The 11511-nt window shown below is 32.6% G+C and overlaps 1 protein-coding gene across 1 annotated transcript; it reads right to left on the reverse strand.

Annotated features, from left to right (window-relative positions):
• Window positions 1-1830: 1830 nt before the first annotated feature.
• Window positions 1831-5959, reverse strand: LOC112028452 (uncharacterized). Its single transcript, XM_024061140.2, has 2 exons — window positions 5742-5959; window positions 1831-3505 (listed from the first exon to the last, which is right to left on the reverse strand). The coding sequence occupies exon 2, from the start codon at window positions 3196-3198 to the stop codon at window positions 2026-2028; it is 1173 nt and encodes a 390-aa protein (XP_023916908.1). The 5' UTR covers window positions 3199-3505; window positions 5742-5959; the 3' UTR covers window positions 1831-2025.
• Window positions 5960-11511: the final 5552 nt, after the last annotated feature.

Consider the following 11511-nt stretch of genomic DNA (forward strand, 5'->3'; position numbering starts at 1 on the left):
AGTACATAGGAAAAAATTGCAAAACATAACCCACCCTTTTTAACGAAAATAAACAGCGCCAAGCCGCCAAATACCACACTAGACTTTTAAAAAAAAAAAACTTAAAAAACTTTATTGTTAATTAAATTCAATAGGCATAGTGGCAGCAAGTGAAGTTGGACCCATAGCAATTTCGCCGTTAATGGTACCGCCGTCATCATCACCGGCAACATCGAAACGGACTTCCCCAGAGTATTGACCGCCCGTTGTATCACCGACTTCACCAACGGCAACATTGGCACGGAATTTCCTAGCAATTTGACCCCTGATGGTTTCGCCTCCATTATCACCACGGACGACGTTGACACGGTTGGTAGTTTGGACATGGCGGCGACCACCTCCGCGATTACGTTTCCACTTTCGTAAATACAAAAAAAAAGTAGCAAAACAATGAGTGTCAGTAGGTATACCACTTTCCCAGCAAGAGCAAGCTGCAACAGCATTTTTTCTTCACTGTTACCAAGGAAAAGAAATTGTATCAAAAGGGGACCAAAACAAAAAAGATTAACCATAGATATTGTTCTGTTTGTTACCCGCAATAAGGTGGAGAGAAGTTGTGCATAGATCGTCCCATTCCAATTTGTTGATGAATTTAAAAGAAGCTTAGCAAGGTTACCTAATTCTCTTCTTAACAAAATGCTATTCTTTAGGTCTCCGCGCCGAGCAGAGCTCAATCTATCTGAGAAAGAGAGAGATATTTGATAATCTAATTAAACTTAAAAGCGAAAGAATGGGCATGCTCCTAAGCTCCGACAATGCGCAGCATTTATTTCCACAATTTCACTTAAAACTTAAAAGCGAGAATTTTGAAAATTCCACAATTTCACTTAAAACTTAAGCTTTCCCGGCTTTTGCTTTACTCGGAAACAAAAAACGGTTCACAGGTTGGGTTGGTTTACAACACCACGAGCAACACGGCGGCGAGTGCGGAAGGGTTGGTGGCTGACAGTCAATTCAACATCATGTCATGTCATTTATTTTTTTTTTTTTTAATGTTTTGCATTAATTTTGAAATGCTTTCAAAGCATCCGTCATCAGCTTTGATGCGGCGTTTGGATAGCTGATGGTTTGTGCGTTTTGCTTTTTTTTTCTTTTCTTTTTTCTCCAGATCAGAGGCTTTTTTTTTCGGCTACTGTACCAGTTTTTTGCCTTTGGTTTGGTTTAAAGGAGTCAATAGAGTGATATTTACTGCTCTTACTTGTTTGTCAATCAATTTTTAAATGGAAAATTAAAAAGCTTATTTATGATGCAGCTAGCGAGATGTCTTTACTTTTCTCCGAAGAAATTTTTGTAACTAGTTTTGGGGTAGGGTTTATATACATAATTTTTACGCTAATTAAAAGGGGGAAGACAAACACGAGCACGGGAAAATGACTAAAAATTTATAATCATCACCTTCTTAATTAAATTATTAATATTATCTCATGTATTTAAAATTAAAATGTAGAATAATTAAGAAAAATAATAATTAAAAAATATATTTTATTAATCTTAAATCTAAATCCAAATTCAACTATAAATCCAAATTTACATTTCCAAACAATGAAATTTTAAATGATGAATTTCAAATTTTTCATTGTCTAAAAAGATTCAAACAAAAAATTTCAAAATCAAAGATTTCAAATTCAAATCCAAATCCAAATATTGCCATCCAAACACAACCAAGTGAGAGCAAAGACCAATTCCCACCATTCACCATTCCCCATCCTAAAGATCTATTATAACCGAAGCTGCCCAGCCAGCTTAATGAATATATGCCTTCATTGAAAGTATAAGCGCAAGAACGGAGAATTAAGGGAAAAAATGGTTATAGAAATGGTACAAAAAGAGAAACACAGATCATAAATTCCTTCAAACAAAACCATCATATCTAAAATTAGAAAACAAACCAAGAATTAAAATCCTTATTGCAGCTAAACCCTTTACAATCAGTTTTTCTTTACCACAAAATTGATATTCACCAAGTACTCAGTTTCTCACTTGCTTTTAGGGTCCAAGAACTTGTGTAGGAGGGCGCATAGGCCAGCCAAGAAGCGGAGGAGATTCTGGTGGGGATGCATCTCGACTAGGAGAGAAGAGACTCAGTTCCACAAATGTCCCCATTGAAGTCCCATCCCTCTCAAAAGTACGAAAAGAAATCGATCCACGCTTTGTTGAGGCATCAGAATTTCTACTGGGACTAATCCGACCACTTTCTTCTTCAAGATGGCTTTGGTTAGCGATAAGAGAAATGGTATCATTGTGATCATCGTCAACCCTTCTCCTAGCCTCTATGTCCTGTAGGTTTCCCAGGGCCAAAGAATCTGCAACTGGGTAGTACACAAGCATGCATATACACACCCCCGCACAACAAAAAAGGGCAAAGAAAGCCAACAAAACAAGAACTTGAAACAGAATTTGATCTGGTTTAATCAAAACAGATAGACCAAGTAATAGAACCCTTAACGGTAGGAAACTGGAAACAGAGAATATCAACATGTAAACTCTCTTCTGCAAACCCTTATTGATGACCAATTTCAAAATCCGACTTCCAAGCCAAAACAAGTAGGCGGTTAGGATCATGGCAAAAATCCCTAGAAATATAGTACTCAGTAAGGGGTAAGTGCAAATGGTAATATTATCAACTCTTTCCGTCGCAGCAGTAAAATATAAAGGCAGTTTCCTTTGGGACTCCCTGTGTAACTTTGGTCCAATTAAAATAACAAAGAGCTGAAGAAGGAACATTGGGAGGCAGTAAAGAATAACGTAACCGGCTGTTTTCCCATTCCAACTTCGGCTTAGAATTCCCAGCTCCATCTTCTGCAACGGCGCACGAAGGAGAAACACAAGGGTTAGGAAGAGGCAAGGTTCTGCAAACCCTAAATTTGAGACAATGTAGCATTTGCAAACAGTTTCCTGCCATTTCAAGTTAAGGGCACGCCTCAACAGACTTAACCGAATTACCTCACCAAAACCCCACCAGATTGCAAACAAGATGAATGTAATTCGGATGATCCAAGGACCACTAAAATAACTGAGTTGAATAAAACCTTGACTACGAATTCGAGACCGGAAGTAAAATGAGTAAATGATGCACAGTAAACCAAGTAAAATTAACAGAGCCACTAGACAAATTGTCACCACACCGAATGCATCGGCAGAAAATCTCGTCAGGGGCATTACCCGAAGCACAGATTCCACGCATGCTCTCAGCCAGCATGGATACAAAAAATCCTCTTGTAGCGTATGTGATTCCTTCCTAGAATTAAAGAGAATAATAGAAACAGCTTCCAAAGTAATACCAGAAGATGCTCATTGACCTCTGATTAACCATATATACTAAATGACTCAGTATGATGGTTTGGCAACATTTCAACCACATTCAGGAAGTACCTTGCCCATGTTCATTTGTAAGAAACAAAACCATAAATGTCAATACTTCAACAGTCTTGTTTGGGCTCTACAATTGATTATCCAACCAAAATACCTACAATGTAGGAACAGAAAACCATGAGCAATAGAGGAACAAGAAAGGAGAGATAAAAATGCACAGGATCACCATAGAGAGAAGTTTTACTCTGTGATCAAGACAAGTAAACATCAACCAATTACTAGAATTAGAATATTCAAAGAACAAGGAAACAAGTAGTTTCAACCTGTGTAAAAAACATAAGAGAATCTTCAATCACAGAATTAATTTTCCTCCACCCATTCAGTCAATTTGTTTTATTAATATTCCACAACTTAAAGCAATTCATAGCAAGCAAACAAAAGGAAGAAAATAATGTAAAAATAAACCAATCTGCTCTGCAACTGTAGCTTAAAATTTTCATATAGTCAAAGTGAAAGATGGAAGAAAATAGATTTCACTAGAATACAGGACTGCAGATTCCTTCAAATTTCAAATGAACCAATGTCACTTCAGCAAGCATCTCACCCAAACTAGCTCAATTCATGTGAAAAACAGAACATCTAAACCACATTATGTCAATGAACCAGTCACCCACAAAAACAAAAAACAAACAAAAAACAAACAAAAAACAAACAAAGCCAATATTCTCAAGAGTGCTCCATTTCAATAGAAAGTACTAATTTACCAGATAACAACCATATACACTGAGCACACACAATATTATGAATATTATACAGAAAATCACAAAGACAACTGTAAAATACAGCAACACTTGAATAAACCTTCAAAACAATCATTCAAATGCCTTTTATTTATACTCTTTCAACTCTACATTATTGTTTTTAAAATGGCGCATATCATCAATCACATTTTTTCCTTTTAACCTTTGTCTACTAAACAAGATAATAGAAATTGTAGTCCCTCCCTCCTAGTGACGCGAATAAAAGAGAGCAGCACACTTTGTCCAACACTAATTTAGTAACTTTTTTTCCATAGCCCCACAAAACTTCATACAGCTCAGTACACTACAAACATGAGGTTGCAATTCAACTGGTCTGAATAAGTTTCTTGCAGGCCAAAAGAACAATAGGTTTGGATCATGTAGTCAGCCTAACTACCTAAGTGCAAGTTCGTAAGGTTTCTAACACAATTTTTCTTTTTCTTTTTTAAAAATAAAAGATCCCACACATCAATTGGTGAGTATTACCAATAATGTGGCTCAAATAAATAACTTTAATTGTTGTCAACAAAATTTATATGCTTTCTCAGCTTTCCCAATCTTATTCCTCCCGTGATTCAATAAAGTCAACATTTTTCATCCCTTTCTAGATTGTATTACTTGTTACCTTATCACTCCCAAATTTATCATCACTATTATGCAATAATTTTTTTTCCTACCATGGGTAAAGCAACAATTATGGTAATCATTTTTTATCCAAAAAAAAAGAAAAACCCAATTCAAATCCAATACTCAAAAGTACTCTTATTAACCATCCCCACAAAAAATAGACAAACTTTTATAATCCAATCAAAATTAAGGACTGTATAAACAAATTTTTAGTGTCGTTTACCTAGTTTTCGAACATTAAGGTAACAATACCCTTTTCTTTTTTAAAGTTAAGATAACAATACCCTTTTCAACAAAAATCAATATGTAAATCACTATACACGTGCACTTAGTGGGCTTGGTACAATCCACACAAATTGCAAGCCTTTTAAAAGAACTTTCAACCCACAGACTACATCTACCAAAGAAACTCAAAACTACACATACTTCTAAGATTTAGTATCACCCTCACTTCCATGCATTAATTACAAAACTTACCACTCCATTGAAACCCAACACTAATTTTAGTCACAATTACTACTACTCTTGTTCAAACACTATCAACCTAAACCACAATATTTTATTTTATTTTTTTATACTTCTTAAACTCATCATTATCATCAAGTTAATACTTTCTTCAACACAACCTAACAAAAACATTTCAAAAAAAAAATCCATTTTTCTCTGATTTCACAACTACCAAAAAAATAAAAATAAAAATAAATAAATAAAAACTCAAATAACTTTCAATTGCTCCACCAAAAAATAACAAAAAGAACCAAAACCTTCAAATCTAAGCCTTTCATGCACTGAACAAAAATACCAAAAAAAAAAAAAATCTTTCAATTACATACTACAATACCTGCGTTTTGACAGAGATATATAAAAAATATATATATAAAAATATATATATATACATATAAAATATGGAATTACATCGAGTGAGATATGTGAATATGAAGTGAAAGGAGCGAAATACAGTACCGAAAGGAGCGAAAGTAGGATCAATGGAGAGCTGAGGAAGCGTGGAATCTTGATCTGGTGAAGTGGAGCGCTAAATCGGAGAGTCGCAGAAGGAGATCAGCGAAACCCTAATTTGCTGTGTGTGTGAGAGAGAGAGAGAGAGAGAGACAGAGCGAGAGACACACAGACAGAGAGAGAAGACAGAGATGAACGTAGTTAGGGGGGAATAGAGAGAGAGAGAAAGAGAGAGAGGAGAGAGAGAGGTGAGTGGGACTTTGTTGGTGACAGGCTGTCTCCAGCTGTGGATTTGCCCGAGCCTGTTGCTTCGGAACTGAAGCCTCAAGGTGTTCGTTTGCCTCGGATCCTACGTGGCTCTTCTCCTGGCGGCGTAGGCGTTTACCGCTATTTCTTTTAAACAAAACAAAAAAAAAACATAATCATAATATTAAAAGTAACTACTTTTCATTACTAGTACAAACAATACTCTAATAAACCATTTTCATTTTTTATAAAAAAAATTTGATGATTAGAGATTTAATTAGTTGAATTAATTAGAACTCACTATAAAGCATTCGTGATTAAACAAGTGGTTTAGATTTTGTCTTATCAATAATAATTTTAAGTAAACATTATTATCAATTAAATGTAAAAAATTTTAACTAATATTCATATTTATTTAAATGTTCATAATATAAAATAAATGAATTAAATAAATGAGACTTTAGAAACTTTAAAAATGGAGTAGAAAGTTTTTTATGGTTCATGGTTAAATAAGTAGTTCAAATTGTGTCACTTTATTTAAGTAGTCTAAATATAATATATACAAAACATTATTAATTAGTATTTATTAAAGCATTGATAATGTGGTTAAATCTACATTACTCAATTAGATACGAATGGTTGGACAATGGGATTTAAGAGCTTTTATAATGAAGCTGCTCGATCTAACAAGTTTTGGAAGATCTTTCATTCAAAAAATAAAAAAGGCATATAGAAGATCTTAATTTGGTGTGTTCTAGTTATTGGTACAAGTGCAACTTCCATCAACTATCTCAGTCAAAAAATAGGACCCAAAAGGAATGGCACATTCGCAAAGTTGTCTGTTCTAAGTTCTAACTACCACAGTTCCAACTATATGTGATTCTTCTTTTTAACATTGGATCTTGGACATGCATGGTTTTACTTATATGATATATATATATATATATATATATGTGTGTGTATATTTTTTTTTTTTCCTTTTTGGAGAAACATATGGGATCCTTAGTCATAAACTTAAATTACTAATATAAGAGTTAAAATAATTTTATTTGACGTGGTAGTAGTCAGCAATAAGAATTGAGAAATGAAAAAATGGGTAGTAGAATTTTGATGAAATTGTAAAATACTAGAATGTTAAACTGTGAGGAGGTATATTATAATGGGGGTTTGATTAATTAACTAGTGCAGATTTGCAATAAAGGTGGTTAAAAAGTTATGAGTTTATTAGGTAGAGGGGCACCTTCACAAGTCACAATGGTGTGAGTTGTCTTAAAACATAAATAAAAGATAAGGAATTTGAAAAAAAATAATTCACATAATAATATAAGATGGGAAACATAAGATGTTATAGCCAGTCAATAAATATATGTTTATTAATTCAAATATCAAAAAGTTAGCATACTTTTGGTTACGTTATGTCAATATTGATTCTAGAAATGTATTATGTTAAGATATAATACCAACAAAAAAAAAAAAAAAAAAATCCTTAGTCAACTCGTTCCATTCATCAAAACCAATCCATCACCCATCTAATTAATATCCAAAAATTAAAATAAAATAAAATAATCTTAATTAAAGAGCTCTTTGCTACATGAGATTCTTAATTAATTTCCAATAGCTATAAAGGGAGTTATATATTTTTAAAGTGGTTATNAAAAAAAAAAAAAACACACACACTTTAATTTTATTTTTTACAATTTCAATTTTTCTAACTTTAAAAATAAAAATAAAAAACTATTTGAATTGATGAGATTGTATTTACTTTGACGAAATTATGTTGTGTATTACGGCTATTACACTTTTTTTTTTAATAATTAGTATGTATTTAGATCTTGATTATAAGACAGCTTATTGTTTATTTTTCATATTATTTGGGGTTTCGTTTGAGTCATTTATTTATTTATTTATTTTTACATTTTTATTGATAGTACTTTTAGTAAAAATTTCAATAAAAAAATTAAATAAACTATTCTAAAACATAAATGCAAGATTTACTGTATATAGAATGTGCAAAAACATTTCCCCAATCCTGACATATGTAATTTGAGTTGTTGACAAATCTAAAGTGTTCATTCATTCATGAATGGTCGAGATTTAAAGAACTTTATTATTAAGTTGTTTTATGAATTATAGCAAACTTTGATTTATGTTTACTCTATTAGGAGTTATATATTTTTAAAGTGGTTATTCACGAATTGAACAATTAACAATTAATCACCCTCAAAAAAAAAAAAAAAAACAATTAACGATTAATGAACATCTCATAAAAAAAATAAAAAATAAAAATGATTAATGAACAAGTCAATCTTGGAGAAAATCTTATTCATATTCGTTTATTTTAAAAATGTGTTAAACCCAAACTTAAGTTTAGGCTCGATTATCAAATGAATTAAGCTCAAATATAATTATAGGGACTCAATTTGAGAAAGCCTCCTAAAATGAAAGGGAAAAACAGTCTAACAAGCTCAAACAATAAATTTTTAGAGATTGGATGAAAGAACTAGCTATACTTGATAGGAAAAGCATCTCCTTCTCTGGTTGATTTTCTGTGTGTCCCTACAATGTCATTCATTTTCATGTTATATACTACGTTCCTCCCCTTACTTTTACCGTACACGTGTAGGTTCTATCCTGGGAACTCCTTTCTGTCCCATCTCTCGCTCTCTAGAATCCTCAACCAGCCATCATAAGACTACTTGATCACTGTTCAGGCATCACCTCCACATTAATGCGGCCAGAGAGTTAGCTGGAAAGCATTTAATGTGGAGGTAGTAACGTCAGAAGATATTTGTTGCCTCCACTATCCCATATCCGTTTCTCAATTACAGTACAACCTTATGGACTACCTAGGGTAATCAGATAGTTACATCAACCTCGGACTATCGTTCTGAGGTGAATCTTCTCCTCGGACACATTTTGGATTCTTATTTGCAATCCTCGGCTATTCTTCTTATATTATTCGTATCATGCCCTTATTAAATCATCATCGGACGGATTGCTATCCTCAAATTGAGCCATTGGGCCACAAGCCCATTCCCTACAAACTTACCAATACCACCTGTGGGGGGAAAAGACCCAGTCTAAAGTAGTGGGCCTAGAGCCCCATGTGAGGAATACTGTGCGTCCGAAGAGAATGAGAAGTAAGGGCAAGGCCCATCTGGAAGAGGGACCCCCAGAAAGAAAAGTAATTACAATCCGAAAATGTCGCCTTCTGTCCGAAGAGATTATACTCCTCTGACACGAATAGTATGGATCAATTGAACGTATAAAATGTCAAAATGATCTTCCAAGGACTCATCCTGATCAAGATAAGTTCTGGGTATATCTGGAGAAGATAAGAATTAGGAAATATCTAAAGGAAAAGCTGCTACCACCGCATTAAGGCACTGCAGCAACTTCTCTGGCCGCATTTATGTGGAGAAGACCTCTGAACAGTGTATCTTCACCTACCGCCACTCACACAGAACTAAAGAAGATGCTTGACATGACATATACTCAAGTAGGCTCACGGATGAGGTACAAATGGACGATGGAGATGAGGAGAAGGGAGGTTATATAAAGGAAAGAAGCTTCTGAGAAAGGGGGGATGGAGAGAACGAGGGAGGAAAAAAAACAAAAAAAAAAAAACTTTATTGTAACCCTAAGATCTGTATTTACCACATAATCAATAATATGTCCTCTTCGGACACCAATTCTTTACGTGTAAATTCATATTGGTTTATTCTTGAGGGTTGTGATTAGTTGTTGTCGATTCTATAATCAACCTATCTCTTTCACACATTCTCTACAAATTCATTGTTTTGGGCTTGGGCCACAAATCCTAACCCTACACCACCTTATATAACTAGCCCCACAATAATAATGTTATCAGCATTAAATTCACAACTATATAACAAGATTTAAGTGTATATCATATTAAGATATGTATAGAAATATATTTATATAGATTTGATATTAGATTGTTTAAGTTTATAAATAAGTTTATAAAATATCAAATGATTATGTAATTTATTAAGATTATAATTAAAAATTAATTTTGTAAATTTTTAACAATATAAGGGTAATGAATCTAATTTTTATAAGATTATAAAACAAAAATCATTCTATATAATTATTTCAATAGTATAATTTCAAAATTAATCTAGTTATTAACTATTGCATATGTTTGCTATTGGTAAGAAAATGAAAAAAAAAAAAAAAAAAAACTAAAATATATAGTTTGGCTTAATAAAGTCAATCTCAACTTATAATCGAAACAAAATCAAATGAACAAATCCTAAACTTTTAATACTTGATTCATTTACAGCCATAATCTTCTAAATGTTCTTCTCCCACTAATTGTACATTGAAATTAAAGAACTTAATTGAAAACAAGGAAAAATAATGAATCTTCTAGAGAATGTGCATTTAATCAAATACTTTATTCTTATTGATTACATAGGATTTACCCTAACCAAAATTATGAGCATTATCAAATGGATATCCATTCAACAACTGTACCTTGTTAATGGAATCATCTATAATTAATAATGAAATTGAACTTGCCTTTACACGAAAAGCAATTAAATCATTCATACAAAGCATGTAGAAAATTGTTTGAGATTATAATCATGCAACCCATATGTGCTTTTGTTGAACACATTGATTAGGTGGATAATAGAGTTCATAAAACTTTTATTCTCTTTTATTCTTTTTGTCAATTTTGAAATTGGCTTCAATCATTTTAGGCTTGAAGCAAGGTAAAATGATACTTCCCTTTAACTTCAATTAAATGTACAAGAAGAGCAGGATTCAGCTCATATATTTGTTGCACAAAATGTGAATTTAATGGGTAATAATACTAGTAACTGGATTAGGTATGGCATGATGAACTAAAAGACTAAATTGAAATGTTCTCAAAGCCAGCAAAATGACCATTATATCAAAGCCAATCTTTCAAATATGGTACAATAATAATCAACAACTTTCGGCAAAGTTAATAAAATTGGAAGTCCCTTCTTCTTGAAAAAATAATGATGAATAGACAGCTTATCCTATCAAAGCTCTAAGGTGAAGGGTCTCGGTAATGGGGGAAAAAGTCTAATTGTTCCTTGGTTAATACTATATACTATATTTGGAATTTAAAATCAAAGAACCTCATGAATAATTATTACTATAAATTAGTTGACACAAATATTAACAGTTCACATATCTGTGTTTTGAGAGTTTTACTTTAGTAAAGGTGTTTGTGTTATGAAATTGGAACAACATTTTAAAGCATTTTCATAAATGTCATTAAGAGAAAAATACTTGTGTTGTTCATATTGTACACCTACAAGAAGCATTTTATTTTTCTTTAAAAGAACAAGTAGTTTAAAAGGATATCTAGTTTAAGGTAAATTGTCACTAATGCATTGAGGAATAATAGGGATTTTTTTTTTTTTTAAAGAAATTGTGATTTCCTCTTTGAAGGAATACATGGATTGTTGGTAATCGGTTTCAACATTTAGTTTTGCTCCATTTCTTGTGCATAAAAAACTTATAATAAGGA

This window comes from Quercus suber, unplaced genomic scaffold (genome assembly GCF_002906115.3).
Source record: "Quercus suber isolate HL8 unplaced genomic scaffold, Cork oak 2.0 scaffold_69, whole genome shotgun sequence".
NCBI lineage: Eukaryota > Viridiplantae > Streptophyta > Magnoliopsida > Fagales > Fagaceae > Quercus > Quercus suber.

Coding starts and splice junctions, on each gene's coding strand:
- LOC112028452 (XM_024061140.2), bottom strand. CDS start 3,198: ATGCCCCTGACGAGATTTTCTGCCGATGCATTCGGTGTGGTGACAATT.